This window comes from Alternaria incomplexa (genome assembly GCF_024043165.1).
Source record: "Alternaria incomplexa strain BMP 0042 chromosome Unknown scaffold_17, whole genome shotgun sequence".
Classification (NCBI taxonomy): Eukaryota; Fungi; Ascomycota; class Dothideomycetes; order Pleosporales; family Pleosporaceae; genus Alternaria; species Alternaria incomplexa.
The window spans coordinates 75,908-91,609 of record NW_026249866.1 but is presented as its reverse complement, the minus strand read 5'-3'; the positions used below and the strand labels follow the sequence as shown (position 1 = coordinate 91,609).

Sequence of the window (15,702 nt, the reverse complement as noted above, 5' to 3'; positions counted from 1 at the left end):
GCGAGATTGTTGGTCGACAGCGCTGTACGGAAATTGAGATTCTGGGGACTGACGTAGGTCCGTGCCTGAGCCGCGGCGCGTCGCGAATGCGGTCTGCGATGGCACTCGAACTTGTTCAGCGACGCCAATTCTTGTCAACTCTCTCCACCACGAGAGCGGAACATCCGTGCCATGTTCATTCCCAGAGCGCTCAGGCTCAAGGGCGTCCGCGAGAAGCCGCGGCCCAAGCCTGCCCAAGGTCCCTCTAAAGCGCCTGTTGAAGGCGACCAAGACGATGCGCTGGTCGAGGCGATGCAGAAGACAAGAACCAGCTCACCTACTGACCAGCCAGAACAGACTGACCTCAAAGCCACCAAGCCTGGTCCCAGATTTACTACCAAGCCCGTCACGCCAGAGTACATTGGCCAGCTTGCTGCTGGCATCGAGCTGATCTTCACCGACTATGCCCACCAGGAAGAGCAGCGCGCCAGGTGGCTGCAGGACCGTTACAGAACCGTCGATGGCGAGGAGAATTGTATACATACCCAGGTCTATGTCCTCCCCCATAACTGACTTGCTATACAGACATCCACCTCACCGCCATCCTCGAACACCCCAACATCTCCTCCCTGAGGCCCGAAGCCTCTCAAATCCTCCTTCAGCAAGCACTCCGCGACCACCCCTCTAAGATGATAGAGCTCTCGAGCAATGGCTACCATGTTCGCCGCAAGCCCTCTTCGTACCCTCCCAAATACTTACCCCACAACTCGTTCGAAGTCACCGATGACGACGGCCTAGCATTCTGGGACCAGCGCACAATCTACGTCGAGCCACACCTACGCAACATCTGTCCTACGCCAGCAAAGGTCGCATACTGGCTTGCCGAGCATGGCGAGCTGAGGTCCAAGTGGCTACCCATACAAGCAGTCCATACATTGTGGAACAGCTGCGCTTTCGTTGTCCTCAGCGGAAGCGTAATGCACGACGATGTTTGGCAAAAGTGGAGAGCAGCAGACAAGCCTGTGGATTGGAAGATAATGACCAAGGTTGAGCACACCAAACGCACCGCTGAATACGTCGCGTTGCTCAAGGCAGAGAACCCTAGAGGAATGCGCAAGAACATGGTCGACGAGAGCGAGCTGCCTCCGATCGCACGACCAGCAGTGCTTCCGATGGCGTATACAACCAAAGGTCCGCCTGAAAAGGCCGTTCAGGTTTTATCGCGAAAGTCAGAAGAAGTAGCCATGGAGATCACTGCGGCTGCAGAAGAACCACCCGTCAAGCACAAGCGGAAGAGACGAAAACCAAAGAAAGCCAACAAACCTGCTGGTGGAGACGACGCCGAGGGGGATGATGCTGAAGGTGCCTATGATGAGCCGAGTGCAAAACGCAGAGGTTGAAAGACGACGCTCACATCATGACCTACCCACGCTCAGAGCGCAAGGACTCGTAAATCGTGAGCAAGCATTGCACGTCTCAATCAGTGTCTGATATGTCAAAGCTGAATAGCCTCACGATGGCGCCCAGTTGCATGGCTGCTATTGATTACCCCGACTTACCCCGCTTACTCGCTAGTACTGACATACCAGGCTTGCCGAAGCCACAGATGGATCGACAGCCCATCCAAACTGGAACGAGGGAGCCGAGGAAACGCGTCGCTATACGAGGGCGATTGTGCGGCTCCTCTAGCTAGAGTATATATAGCCGAATACACGAGAACAACGTCTTGTGGTACCATTGACCGTAGTGGCCATTTCTGCTTCGTTCGTCGGGCTTCATTAGTTGAATCTGCATACATTGTATTTGCATGAGGAGGAGCTTCGCAGTAATATGGCTACCGTTGTAGACAAGACGGCTGATGGAATCATCTATCGTTCCGAGAAAAGCTACCCGATCCCTGACCTCGATGTACTAAGTCTTCTTTTCTGTACGCCCACCACTGCAAAAGCACCTAACACCACCCCAACAACCTTCTCAACTAACAACACCCCCTCTCATAGACTCCGAACACAGCCTAGCCAGACCAGATACTCCCCTCCACGTCTCAGCCGCAGACCCAAGTCTAATCCTAACCACATCGCGCGCCCGCCACCTAACCCAAGCCACCTCAGCCGCCCTCCGCAACCACTTTGGTATCGGCGCCCATGGCCCAGGAAAAGACGTGTGCTCCGTCATCTCGACCGGCCACTACCTCCTCCCTGTCCTCGCGTATGGAATCATCGGTGCAGGTGGTATCTTCTCCGCTGCGTCTGCGGCAAGCACGGCCAGCGAACTAGCCAAGCAACTCCAAGGTGCCAGCTCGAAGATTATTGTCACCTGTCAAGCTACCCTGGAGACTACGATAAGAGCTGCAGAGGACGCGGGGTGGGGTCAGGGTGGAGGCGGGCGCGTACTGCTTATGAGTGAGGGGAGGGAATGGACGTTGGAGATTGTTGGTAAAGATGGGAGGCCGGGGCAGAACATCATTGATGGAGGAGATTTACTGCCGTGGACGCGGATTACGGATTGGAAAGAGCTGGACGAGAGTCTGATAGTGCTGATTTATAGCTCCGGGACGACTGGATTACCCAAGGGAGTAAAGCTTTCGCACCGAAATATCGTGAGCCAGACGGTTAGTACGGGGGATATGATGAAAGCGTGGGTGAAAGAGAAACGCCCGGACTTTGAATACCGGACAGTCGCTCGTGAGTTATGCTTCCTCATACGATATTGGCAATTTAAGATAAATGTACGCTGACATCCCATCCCCCACCAGACCTCCCCACCGCCCACATAGCCGGCGTACAAGGCTACCTCATAAACCCCTTCTACCTGGCCGGAACCGTATACTGGATGCCCCGCTTCGACTTCCCATCCTTCCTCACCTACAACGCCCGCTACCACATAACCTTCTTCTTCACCGTTCCCCCCATCCTTTTGCTAATCGCCAAAAGTCCCCTAGCAACCACGCAATTCGCCTCCCTGGAATTCTGTGTTTCGGGAGCCGCGCCCCTAGGAAGGGATCTTCAGTATGCAGCTAGTCAGAAACTTGGTGGTGAGGAGTGTTTTGTGGATCAGACCTGGGGCTTGAGTGAGACGACGGGGAGTGCGACGATTATGACGCCTGGGATGCGGGATGATACGGGGAGTGTGGCTATGCTGTTGCCGAATATGCGGGCTAGGCTTGTTGATGATCAGGGAGGAGATGTGGAAGAGGGGATGGCTGGGGAGGTGCTGGTGAAAGGGCCCGTGGTGTGTAAGGGGTATTATCGGAATGAAGAGGCGGATAGAGAGGCTTTCACCCACGATGGCTGGTTTCATACGGGTGATGTTGCGGAGTTTAGGGATGGGATGTTCTATATCGTGGTAAGTTCTAAGTGTACGAAGTGTGTGTGAGACATACACTGACTTCATACCTCTATTTCTGCAGGATAGGAAGAAGGAGTTGATTAAGTACAAGGGGCTACAGGTAGCGCCTGCGGAGCTGGAAGCCGTACTTCTTAGCCACCCGCTGATCTTGGACGCTGCAGTTATTGGTGTGTCGACGGATGATGGGACGAATGAGGTGCCGAGAGCATACGTTGTCGCTGACAAGTGCAAGATTGGGTCGGAAGAAATCGTTGAATTCGTCAAGGGGAAGGTTGCTGGGCATAAACAGTTGAGGGGAGGTGTTGTATTCCTAGACGAGGTCCCGAAAAGTCCTGCAGGGAAGATACTTAGAAAGGATTTGAGGGCTCTGGCTGCGAGGGAGAGGGGTGCGAAGCTGTAGGAAAGGAACCTCTTTGACCAGATCGAGCCGATATCAGGCCCAATTCTGAGTCGACGGCGCACTTCATTTGTTGCTGTAAGACAGGGTTGAAGAATAGGTACTTCGTAGTTTTGATGTACCCACGCGGTACTGCGGAATCGCGAATACCTCCCGAGGCCATCGCTGACTTCATGAAGTGCAAAAACTTCCCCTTCGATCACCGAATCTCACTTAAGCTTTGAAATTGAATTGTTTTTGACGCTCGCCTTATCACTGCCGTGCGATGCTGGTGTGCCCCGCGGGCAAAGAAAGACACGTTCCAAGGTTGCGGGAAGCCCGTCGCCGGCATTCCGAGGACCCTTGTTTACCGACAGCTTCGGGTTGATCACCCACACGTTCGGCGATCAGCTTCTCTTAAGACTTCCTGCTTCGATCCTGATCATCGCACTTCAGACGACCATCATAGCGCGGATCGGCTATACTATAGGCGTGGTTGCTACAGGTGTAACAGCTGCTCTTGTACCATGCACCTCGCCAGCCAACCGAACGCCTGCCTTCCGTTACGCGGACGATGCTCCGCGCCTATCAACACAGACTGGCCGTGTGTATCCACTTTCAGAAAGGGATGCCTCATAGCGTACTTCAACTGGTCCGGCACAGGTCACCAGCTGCCTTGACGAGGCATACACGTGGGATTAGTAGGACTGACCGTGGTACCGCCGCGTATGACATCACTAGAAGGAAACACCGTGTACCTTTGTCTCATCCCACCAGCCTACGCTCACCACGTCTCGCTCCACCGATCAGAACGATGGCTCGCATAGCGGTATTTTCTCACAATGATTTCATCTTAGCTCATGATTAATATTCTGTTCTAGCAACAAAACCAGAGGATCCAGGATATTCTCCCAACCCTCCAGAACGAGGCAGATCAAATCGACCAGATTGCAAAGATAAGAGGATGGTTCCGTCCAAAAGAAGACAGCGCGTACTACCCGTTGATCCAAGACTACCTCGATGAGAAGATCGACGTGAAAGAAGCGACGGCGCGCATCCTCGGACCGATTGACGAAAAGATCAAGGAGGCCAAACTCGACGATGTCGACTTCATGGACCTGTGGACCAGCATCATTCACTCAGCAAGACGATCAACATTCCGCGACGGCGCCCGAACACAGCACCACCAACTCATCGAGTTACTCGTCGCATTCAAAGAGCACTCAATACCGGACAACAAGGAGTATGACTACCTCTACAGGGAAATGACTGACTTTGGCATGGCCTGTCGTGAGGCCTTCAACGACGCGCCAGCCGCTCACGAAGGCTTCATCGAGACGGAGGTGCAAGCATGGACGAACATGAACTACTTCTTCGCCTTTGTAGCAAGGGAACATATCTACGATCTCTCCATGTACGCCATCTTCGCGCTACGGGAAGCTCTCGAGACACCTCCCATCGATGAACCCATGTCGACGGCCAACCAAAAATACGACGCAAACGTTCCCGCAGCTGCAGCTTGGATAATAGTTTACGGCCACGACCTCTTCCGCATGGAAAAAGACCTCACACCCACCGACAAGAAGCAAGGCAACCCAGGACGCGGAGGCGAACTGTGGAAGGGCAAAAGCGAGTTCAGCAAAGAAAGATGGGCACTCTGGAAAGAACGGTTCGCAGCGATTGCGGAGATGGAGGGGGTCAAGGAACGAACGAGGCTCGATGCCAAAGATGCGATAGAAGGCATGGAGAGGAGCCAGACGTATGAGCTCATGAGGTAACTTCCTCCAAGTCTGACGTGCTGATGTGCATTTGGCAGATTCATGTTTGCGGAGGAAGTGGCGCGGAATGGAGATCTGCAGCGGCTTGGAGGAGGGTTTCCACAATCGTTTGACCGGGGGCCTAAGCGCCAGAAGAGAGAGGATAGTGGGAATGCATGCTGAGCACGCATGTGTCGTTGTCACGGTATGAGTCGAGGCGGGGTATGAGATATGACTTCACGGTCACAATATCTTCGCTAGCGACCTAAACATCGAATAAAGTCCTCTACGGCTACCCCATGGGCCTATGCCTTGGTAGTCGCCCCCAAAGCCTCCACTCCCGCATTCGCAACACTCAAATCCTGCTCCACGCTCCCTCCACTAACACCCACACCCCCAATCAACTTTCCCTCAAGGTAAATCGGTATCCCGCCCCCGAAAGCGATCAACCCGCCATTCGTATTCTGCACATCATAAAGCGGCGCACCAGGCTGCACCGCGGCATACAAATCCGCACTAGCATACAACCCATTGAACAGCACAGCCGTCCTAGCCTTCTTCTGCGAAATATCAATGGACCCGATGAATGCGTTGTCCATGCGGTGGAAAGCGACGAGGAGGCCAGAGGGATCTACGATGGCGATGTTCTCGGGGATCTGGAGGGATGTGGCGTTGGTGATGGCGGCGTCGATGACGGTTTGTGCTTGTGAGGCTGAGATGACGTAGCGTTGGGTGGGTGTGGTGCCCATGCCGTTTGTGGTGTTCATTGTTAAGGCGGCGGAGGTGAGGGTGAGGAGGCTGAGGGTTGTGCTCAGGAGGGTGGAGAGGAAGCGCATTTTAGTTGTGGGTAGGGGGGTTAAGACAGGCTTTGTCGATAGTGATGTGTAGTCTCTGGATCGTCCCTGATGGAGGTTTTGGAGATGTGGGTGGGTGGGTAGGAGGTGGGTAGAAATGGTCAACTAATAGGTAAATTCGAGATTCGTGTTGTAATATCTTCTTGTCTGCCGTCCCGTTCGTTCATTACATACTCTGCTTATATAGGTACCTGATTTGGCCATCCCCTCCGACCTAGAACATGTCTAATGCCTTCTCCACTTCTGCATCTTCATCTGCAGGTCCGAGCCGAACCTCGGTCGTAGATCAGGCCTTCCATTCAGCTTCCAGGAAATTTCTTCAGCCGCAGCTCAGCTTTGTACAAAAGTATCGGTTGCTGACAATGGCGCATTCTAGCTGCCAGAATGGCGGCGGTCTAGTTCACCGGAGGCAAAAGATTTCAGGGTGTAGTGTGCGGGGGCATGAGCTCAAGTCGTGGGTCGTTTCCGCTTGTTAGACCTGTTTGGGCTTGGTGGGTGAAGATGGCGGCCGGCCCGGGCGGTTTAGTGTCGGATGGCAGGGACCGATCCGATGCTCTTCTCCCTCACTGTGGTTGCGCGGCTGCGACGACTTGACTCGCATTGTGCGACGTGGGTCTTTATACTAATAGTGAATGATAGTGGCGTGAGATGGGCGGGCGAGGTATTTGAATTCTTCCATGACAGTTGTGGAACGTCCCGGGAATAAGAATAAGACCTTCAAAATTTGATGCACCAAAGTAGTGCACCTCTCGCTGTGACGGACATGTCGAAATGATTACTCCTCGTACGAGCAGTGCACGTCGGTGACATGTCGTGCTAATCGCTCATCTGGCGTCTCCCCCGCTGGCATGTGCTCGATACGTATGCGACATAGCCGGCATTCTGGCCTCTTCTTGCGCTTCTCCTCCATGAACTCAATCCACGCATGTCGGATTTCATCATCTATTCTCTCTCTCGCATTCTCGTCTTCAATCAATGACAAGAGTACGCCAATCTTCTCTTTCATGTTCTCAAACTCTGCGGCCTCTTTCGGTCCAGTCTTGACCCACTCGCTGCATATCTGGTTCTGCACAGGGGCGACTTTGAAGCGCTTGAGATCGCCTGTCATAATGGTCGCGAAATGAGTTGCGAATTCTGAGGCATAGCGCACGAGGTGGGATTGTAGCTGTTCTCCCGTCTCCCAGAAGAGATTGTGGCTGACCCAGAGATCCATGTGCTTAATGCGGTACATGAATTGCGTGGCGGTTGCTAAAGAGAAACTACACGATGTTGATGTCTCGGTACAGAATATCATGTGGGACCAGTATGGTGGGAGCAGGAGGGTCTGTCCTGGCTTCTGAATGATTGCAATGCCATGTTGCATTTTCGAGAGAACATCCAGGGGGACGTGTGAGGTGTTGCTGTCATGCATACGTTCGTACGCTTTACGGAGCAGGTCTAGATTGGCTTGCAGCGGAGGAAAGGTGAACCATACTTTCGAGCCGGTCAACAGCGTCGTGGAAAAGTGGTGCTCGTAGTACTCCAACTCGAATACCTCGCCTGCTGGAGCAACAGTCATCTGGAACTCTGACTGACCCAGTACACCGTCCCCTTCCCATCCTGGTATCCAGCGCTTCTTCTGATTGAAGGTAGGCGACTGCATGTGAACAACCGCGCCAGGCTCAGAGTACCTCGGATTACCAATGTTGTCGAGCAAATGCATAACACCATTTGCATCGTCTTCTGGCGAGCCCCGCGAAGGTGCAAAACGGAAGTGATTCTCACCTCCAATGTCGCTTTTGATCGCTTTCTCGACTGCCGCAGGGCTGGGTAGCGATGTGAAAGTGAACGGCAACTCTCCGTTAAGGTTCGGCGTGTCCCACTGAGATGGACCAAATACACCAACTCTTTCCTTGCGGAAGTGTCTTAGCTCGTCCTCGTTCAATGGATGGATACGGCCACCTTGAGCCGTGTCGAAGGCGAAGGCCACTCGGTGATCAGATTGATGGCGTTCAAGCTCGGCCATGACATCTACCAGATCTTGGTCGTGTAGAGTAGATGTAGATATGGCTGCATTTGCTCGTGCAGACCGTGGCGTCGGTGCAGTGACGAGACGATGCGTTGTCGGGTCAAACATTGTATCGCCATGCTCTCGTAACTGCATACCGGAACCGGCGGACGCAACCGAAATTTTGTGTGATGAAGGATCCATAACAAGTAACATCGGGAATGTTTTTGTTGTTGCTAATTTTGATGAAGTCTTATATGTACTCAGTGATTGCAATAATATTAAGCTGTAAGTTCATGAGTATTCCAGACCTTACCGGACAAACGGACAGAGCCCGCGGTGGGACTAGCACCGAACATTCCTGACGAGCGGTTTCACTTATTCCTCTGCTGAACTTGCGGTGTAGTGGCTAGGACGTGCTGGCTGCTTCGATGATATCTCAATGGTCTTACCCACAGTATTGCGGTATGACGAATCCGGTGCTGACAAACTTCTCGAGCTGTTTTGACGGTGACCCTTGCTATATAAATTAGCTCCATCAGCTAGATCATATCAGCATGAAAGTATGCGACTGCCTTCTGGCTGTACGAAAATGCCAAAAATGACGTAGATATCCTAGTGATACACTTTCAGGGCGATAGGGAAAGAACCTATGATGAAATCGCCCATGTTATTTGCGCTGATGCCTGATTCATTCTTCACTCTGTCTGCCGCACCCCATACACCGTGATCTAAATGGTATGCAGTGCGCGCTGGTTGAGGCGGATCGACTGCAGTGGCCTGGACATCTTCATGACGTTTATTCGTAAAGAGAAACTTGGATAATGAATCTGGCAAGCTATGAGATGATATCGGGCTCATCAGCACCAATCCCGGCGATGGAGAAGGAGAACGCATTGGCTTGTGGTGAGTGATTGCTGTGAAAGCAGTTGTGAGGCTGGATGCGGTAAGAAAGGTTGATGCAAAGCTGCTGTACGAACGTATGAAAACTATACACAGACGCCTAGAAATCACAGGTACCATTGAGCGCACTGTGATGGAAAATTACTGTCGCGTCGGAGTTGCATCGCGGTGTGTGTGCGTGAAGGTGAGGCGCGCACCAGCCACCGCGCCGACGCCAAGAGACTAGCCTGCCCAGGCTTAGCCCGCCCACAGGTCTCTTCCGGAGTTGCAATATTGAATTCGCGACCGACGACAACCCCACGACTAACACACAGGTATCCCGCCAACACCGCCAACATGCGTACCTACGACGATTCCTTCAGCGGTCAAAAGATCTACCCGGGCAAGGTGCGTTACATTGCCCCTCCACGTCTCGCCGCTCGCCCCTCAGACGTCGAAATCCCGCCATCGCGACGGCGACAACGCGAACACGTGGCGGACGAGGATGGAACACTACAACGGGAAGGACATTTGCTGATGGCATAAACAGGGCAAGCTCTACATCCGCGGTGACAGCAAGATCTTCCGCTTCCAGAACGGAAAGACCGAGTCCCTTTTCCTCCAGCGCAAGAACCCTCGCAAGATTCACTGGACCACTCTCTACCGAAGGGCGCACAAGAAGGGTATCTCTGAGGTTAGTCGCCGCGAACTCATATACACGCCGCTGGGACATGTTTGAGAGGCAGTGAACTATGACATCAGTCTGTACTGCGGACAGACTTGGGCATGGCAAACATCCTCAGCGGCGATGTTGCTCTCATCGCAACATGCATCTCTACTCCCCCATCACGGACTGCGCTAACCACCATCTCTCCAACAGGAAGTCGCCAAGAAGCGTACCCGCCGCACAGTCAAGCACCAGCGTGCCATCGTCGGTGCCTCGCTCGACGTGATCAAGGAGCGCCGCAGCCAACGTCCCGAGGCCCGTACCGCCGCCCGCACCGCCGCCATCAAGGAGGGCAAGGAGAAGAAGGCCGCCGCCGAGTCAGCGAAGAAGGCCGAGAAGGCCAAGAACGCCGCCGCGTCCGCACGAGGCAACGCCGCCAAGGTCAGCAAGCAGGGTGCCAAGGGTGCCGCACCAAAGGTGCAGGCAAGGACTCGTTAAGCTGGGTTCGATATGGCGTGCATAGTCTGGGTTATGGCTGGTTTTTCGGGATGACTCGGTGTTCCTTTACTCTCTGAATCTCTCTTCCGAACAAACACACTACGGAAAATGGAATGAATGGAATGGCATCATGGCTTCTTCACCTCTTTTTGGATCGGTGTGCCGGACACTGTCCACATTAGCGTCTGGCGCCATAGGGCAAATGCAATACCACGTCCTCACGAACACCAGAAGAGCTTGGGCTCACATGTGTGTATAACATGACAAAGGTCTGTGAGGCATTACGGCGAGAAATCCAGGGTGACATTCTACACATCCTGCGTGTAAGAAGTAACCCAGCCAAGGACGGCATACATGGGCATCCCAACGAGTTGCCCAGCAAGTACAGAGCTGAACCAAATGATTGTACCACTGCGACTGATGCTATAATACTCTCTATCGTATGCCGCCTCTAACATCTCAAGAACTACACTTGTCTGGGACATAACAAAAGGCACCTATTATCCGTACTCTTGATGTCGATGTACGTAGTATTATCTCATCTTCGTAACACTCTCACATGTGCAACACTATCGTGATGTACAACATTACAGGCAGAGGGGTAGCGAAATCTCGTGAGCCAGCAGTATAAATGTCTTCTCCTACCTTATCATACGACTACCATTGACTTGACAGACGTCTACAACAGGTTTTCGTGTCCTCCGCTGCTATCCTGAGTACCGATCTTCCGCATACGACGGCCTAACAAGTGCTCGGATGTCAAAGGCACAGTGCTTGAGTACCTTCTGGGTGCCGCTCATGGTGGTCATATATCTATCAAGAGTGCCATGTAAACACCTTCACATGCACGGAACTATGATAGTAATCGCAGAAGCGACTATTATTATTACGTATTAGACGTTATCTTCGGCGCCGGGAGGGAGTATACGTGTACAAGTAAACCAACATCATCCCATCAACCATCCCCACGCCAACACTAGAGCATGTGGAAGCGTATCCATCTGTATCGTATTCAGAAGATGCCCAATTATCGACAATCCACCAATCTCCCATCTCCTACTACAAACAAGATACCCAGACTCAAAGCACAATACAATCCCTAAACCCTACTCAAAAGAGGGAAGAAGTATGCCATCTGGTATCCAAACACCCCGCTCCGTCATTATCATTATCATCTTCATGTTTCTTCATCTTGGTATCCTAGTCCAAGACCTCCATCATCGAAGCTCTCTTCTCCTCGTCCTCTACCAGCATGCAGCGAGCGCGGCAGACGTCTTCGACAATATCGACGACCTTGCGGAAGCTAGAGGCTGCGCCACGGGTTTGCGTGAAGCGGGCGAGGCAGAGGTTGGCGCGGCGTCCGTGTTCGAGTACGACGAAAAGTTCAATGACGAAGGTTACGGGCTTGATCTTGAGGTCTGTGATGAGACATATGTTAGCATGGATTTGCGTAGGTTGTAGAAGTAAATCGCAGCATTACATTGCCATACAAGCTCGGCTTCGAGCATCTCCACTTCGAACCGCCAGTGTTGCAGACGCTATCCGCTGAATAGAAGACACGCTCGGGGTGGTGGGCACTTACGGTTGCTCTTGTCAATACGTGCGTTGATCGAGTTTGATGCGCGATCCAGTGAGACGTCCTGGACGCCGAACCGTTGCCAGTCGCGCAGCAGGCGAACAAGGTCCTGACGAACTTTGCCACGACCGATCTGGAAGCATAGCGTCTTGCTGGCAGGCTTGATGTGGAGGAAGCGTGATAGCCAGTTCATCTGCATTTCCGGTGGACCAGTACGAGCTGTATCGTTATTATTATCAGAGCTGATGTCGAAGTTGGACAGGATCGAAGATGAGCTGAAGTTGAGTCCTGAAAGCATGTTAGTGTTTGATCAAAGATAGATGTAAGAAAGGATGAACTGACCTCCAAGTTCCATTGGCTTCTTGCCCTTGTCGTCCTTCTTCTTGCCGAAGAAGGCGAAGAAGCCTTTGCGAGTCGAACCATCGCTCTTCGTGGCAGCTGAACTGCTGTTGCGCATAGGGAATTCGCTTCCGCTGCTACCATCTACACCCTTGTGATCAAGCTTCTCACTCTCAATGTTCGTAAATGGTGCACGATCAGCCTTGATGCGGTCGTCGAGACCCTGCCATGCTTCTGGGATCTGGAGGAGAGTGTTTGACTGCTTCTTCTTGACTTGGTTCTCCTTGTTCTCTTGATCACGCTCCTGCTCACCAGTGTTGCGACGGAACCACAGCGACTTCTTCTTCTTAAGCAGCGTGTTCTGCTTCTGGAGAACGGGAGCGGCCTCGTTCGTACGTGGAGCTTGCAGATCGTGCTGTCCATTCTCATATGATCGAATCAAGGGTACAGCAGGCACCTCGTTTGTCGCATTCGTCTTCAAGCTTGCACCACTGCGCTTGCGGATGTTCAGAGGCGCGACACGGGTGGGCGATCCATCGACGATACGGATAGTCTGCTGCTGCTCGGTTACCACACGACGACCAAGTGGCCTGACGGGTTTAGTGACAGCTCGACGTTGGGGAACATGGGTATCAAACCCATTCCCACTATCGGCCTTGACCTCCTCCGGGATAGCGCGCAGCGGTTTACGCTCGGGGGACTTCGCTGGAGCAGAGACTGTACGCTTGCCTCCAACCCCGGGCACCATCAAACGATCGAGATGCTCAAGAACCTCGTTGAAATGTTCAGTGGTATCGTCGTCCTCGTTGCGTCGTCGGGCAATGTCTGCACGCGTCTCTGCCAACTTTCGCTGCAGGAAAGTAGTGGGTGTCTCGGCGGGAGTTGGTGGTAATGGCCGCTCTCCAAAGAGTAGCTTAGCACCTGGGGTAGTGGCTAGAGTGCTGCCACCTGAGTCGCGGGTATTGGAGAATGAAGTTGGAGGGCTATCATATTGCGAGGCATCGTGGTAAGCATCTGAACGAACGCTCGAACCGACTGAAGAGCGGTTGAAGGCCTCTTCCATGACTTTACCCAGCTCCATGCTAACCTTCCGAGCCTCGCCTTGGATGTACTTGGTAGGGCTCTCTGGCTTGCGAAGCTTCAAGCGCGGCGTCTCTGAGCTCATACGAGCTCTTGGCCTGGGAGTTGACCGAGTCGTGCTCGTCTTGATAGACGGACCATACGAACCAATAGATGTATGGGGCCTATGAGACATGTAGTCGGAACAAGACCCAACCTCGGTCTGCCAACTGCTAGTTGTCGCTGCTGAAGTCCGACGATCGCGCAGATGCGAAAAGCTCACACCTCGCTTACCCATACCAGCGGATCGGGCAGCAACAGGTGGGCTACTAGGCCAGTGTGAGCTCGCGATGGACGAACGAGACATGGAGCGTCGCTGTATCGAAGGAACGCGATGAGATGGAGTACTCCGGTTGGAAGGCGTGCTTCGTGAAGAGCCGCGGGACATTTCGGAACTACGCTTAGAGTTGTTTCGCAGAGCTTGAACACGTAACGAGTTTCCTGTATGATGCCCCAAAGCTGTGGTAGGACGATGCTTTTCGCTGCGACCGCTCTGTCCCCGATGAACTGTGACATTTTGGTTGAGTGGAGCGTCTTCGGGAATGGGAACGATAGGCTGCCGCGAGGCTCGGTATGGGTCGTAGCTGGCTTCAGAGACAGGCGACTCGTAGAGGCTGTGCTTCGAGTATAGATGCTCATTGTGCATAATCGAATACGTGGACTGCGAGCGCTTGTGAGCATTGCTGTTGGTCGGAAGCTCCTCCATATCCCTCCGCGTGGGCGCATGCCGCGTGTTATGGTGATGATCGCTGTTGGAGTGGGCTACGACATGGTGTGCGTCCGGTTGGTAATTCTCCAGTTGATCGGTGTGGTACTTCAGGAGTGCAGAGTAGAAGTACTTCTCTTGGTTTGGCCTGTTTCAGGTATTAGTAGATGCACATGAACCCAGTAAGGAGGCTGCTTACTCTTTACTCAACAACTTCTGGATCAAGGTCTCCTCCTTCTCGCTGTGCCAGAGTGTACGCAGATACCGCAAAATCTCGCGGTCAACAGAAGTGCGCTCGAGAGTCGACCACTCGGCGATAGCAGGAAGAGGGCCAGTCCAGTAGTCGACGTTGGCATTATCTCCCACGAAATTCAGCTCTTGCTGATACTTGCGCAAGAATGGGTGGTCCCAGATCTCATCGATGGAGATACGACGGTTCGGATCAGCGACGAGTATCTTTCCGATGAGGTCTTGGGCCTCTCTTGAGATGCTGTCGGGCATAATGTACTTCGCCGCGGCAATATCGCGAAACAGGTGCTTTAGATCGCGCTCATCGCCAGAATAGTTGAAGGGAGGGGTGCCGGTAAGAAGGACGAACAGTATGACGCCACAGCTCCATACATCTGCCTTTCCTCCGTCGTATGATGTAGTCTTGATAACCTCTGGTGCTGCGTAATGAGGACTACCGCAGGGTGTGGTGAGCTTCTTGCCGATAGGCTGCAACGCAGCCATGCCAAAGTCGACAAGCTTGACGTTCATGGTATCTCTGTCCAGCAGAATGTTCTCGGGCTTGAGGTCGCGATGATGGATATTGATACGATGGCAGTAGATCAGGGCTGCGATGATCTGACGGAAGATATGTACGGCATGGATCTCGATCAAGCCATGCTGCTCGTGGATGTAGCTGAACAACTCGCCGCCTTCGACGAACTCCATTATGAGGTAGCTGGACCATGTTAGACAAGTAGTTTGTTATCGCTGGTGTACTTACAGCTCATCGCGGTTCTCCCAGATATCATACAGGCGCACAATGTTGGGATGATCCAGCAGCTTCATGATGCAGATCTCGCGCTCTAGACCAAATGGGATGACCTTGCCGTCGGGATATAGTGACGCCTCTTGCTCCGCGATGAGGTTGGCCAAGCTCAAAGCGCGCACCTTCTCGGCCGTAGCCTTGGAGATGATCTTCGCAGCACCATATTGCCCTGTGACGCTGTGCCTGACAAGCCGCACACGCGAGCAGCCACCTCGCCCAATAGTTCTGCCCAGCTGCCAAGGACCAATGTGTGTTTTGCGGCGGCGATTTGAGCTGGAAGCATTGGTGCTCGCATTGGAAATCTCCGAATCGCGCTTCGACTTGTGGGAGCGATCTTCGTGGGCTTGAACGGCGGAGAGACGCTTGTTCTCCGGTGAGACTTGTTCGTGACTGACTGCAAGGGTGCCATTCGGGACTATAGACTCGTTGTGGGGAAGTGGATGAGGCGACGAAGACGCGTAACTGTTGCGTCGCTTTTCATTGCCGCGCTGGATGCGTGGGCCCTCATTTGCGCGGTTCGTGCCGTCACCGAGCGCCCGTCGCCGCGTTGGTGGGCGGCCATGGAAGTTGGAATCCAT

General features: G+C 53.2%; 6 protein-coding genes across 6 annotated transcripts; 3 read left to right on the top strand and 3 right to left on the bottom strand.

Moving 5' to 3' along the window:
- Nucleotides 1–171: 171 nt before the first annotated feature.
- J4E90_009669 (uncharacterized protein) lies at nucleotides 172–3,727 on the top strand (the record flags this gene model as incomplete). Its single annotated transcript, XM_051439188.1, has 6 exons — nucleotides 172–514; nucleotides 565–1,374; nucleotides 2,091–2,663; nucleotides 2,735–2,987; nucleotides 3,303–3,324; nucleotides 3,389–3,727. The coding sequence occupies 6 exons, from the start codon at nucleotides 172–174 to the stop codon at nucleotides 3,725–3,727; spliced, it is 2,340 nt and encodes a 779-aa protein (XP_051286792.1).
- Nucleotides 3,728–3,989: 262 nt separating this feature from the next.
- Nucleotides 3,990–5,481, top strand: J4E90_009668 (uncharacterized protein; the record flags this gene model as incomplete). Its single annotated transcript, XM_051439187.1, has 2 exons — nucleotides 3,990–3,995; nucleotides 4,585–5,481. The coding sequence occupies 2 exons, from the start codon at nucleotides 3,990–3,992 to the stop codon at nucleotides 5,479–5,481; spliced, it is 903 nt and encodes a 300-aa protein (XP_051286791.1).
- A 284-nt stretch (nucleotides 5,482–5,765) lies between these two features.
- Nucleotides 5,766–6,296, bottom strand: J4E90_009667 (uncharacterized protein; the record flags this gene model as incomplete). Its single annotated transcript, XM_051439186.1, has 1 exon — nucleotides 5,766–6,296. The coding sequence occupies one exon, from the start codon at nucleotides 6,294–6,296 to the stop codon at nucleotides 5,766–5,768; it is 531 nt and encodes a 176-aa protein (XP_051286790.1).
- A 793-nt stretch (nucleotides 6,297–7,089) lies between these two features.
- J4E90_009666 (uncharacterized protein) lies at nucleotides 7,090–8,430 on the bottom strand (the record flags this gene model as incomplete). Its single annotated transcript, XM_051439185.1, has 1 exon — nucleotides 7,090–8,430. One exon carries the CDS (start codon nucleotides 8,428–8,430, stop codon nucleotides 7,090–7,092), a length of 1,341 nt encoding a protein of 446 aa, XP_051286789.1.
- A 1,110-nt stretch (nucleotides 8,431–9,540) lies between these two features.
- Nucleotides 9,541–10,348, top strand: RPL24 (60S ribosomal protein L24; the record flags this gene model as incomplete). Its single annotated transcript, XM_051439184.1, has 3 exons — nucleotides 9,541–9,591; nucleotides 9,734–9,877; nucleotides 10,064–10,348. The coding sequence occupies 3 exons, from the start codon at nucleotides 9,541–9,543 to the stop codon at nucleotides 10,346–10,348; spliced, it is 480 nt and encodes a 159-aa protein (XP_051286788.1).
- A 1,200-nt stretch (nucleotides 10,349–11,548) lies between these two features.
- J4E90_009664 (uncharacterized protein) lies at nucleotides 11,549–15,702 on the bottom strand (the record flags this gene model as incomplete). The annotated part of the gene is made up of 5 exons (XM_051439183.1): nucleotides 11,549–11,766; nucleotides 11,931–12,212; nucleotides 12,267–14,236; nucleotides 14,288–15,034; nucleotides 15,080–15,702. 5 exons carry the CDS (start codon nucleotides 15,700–15,702, stop codon nucleotides 11,549–11,551), a joined length of 3,840 nt encoding a protein of 1,279 aa, XP_051286787.1.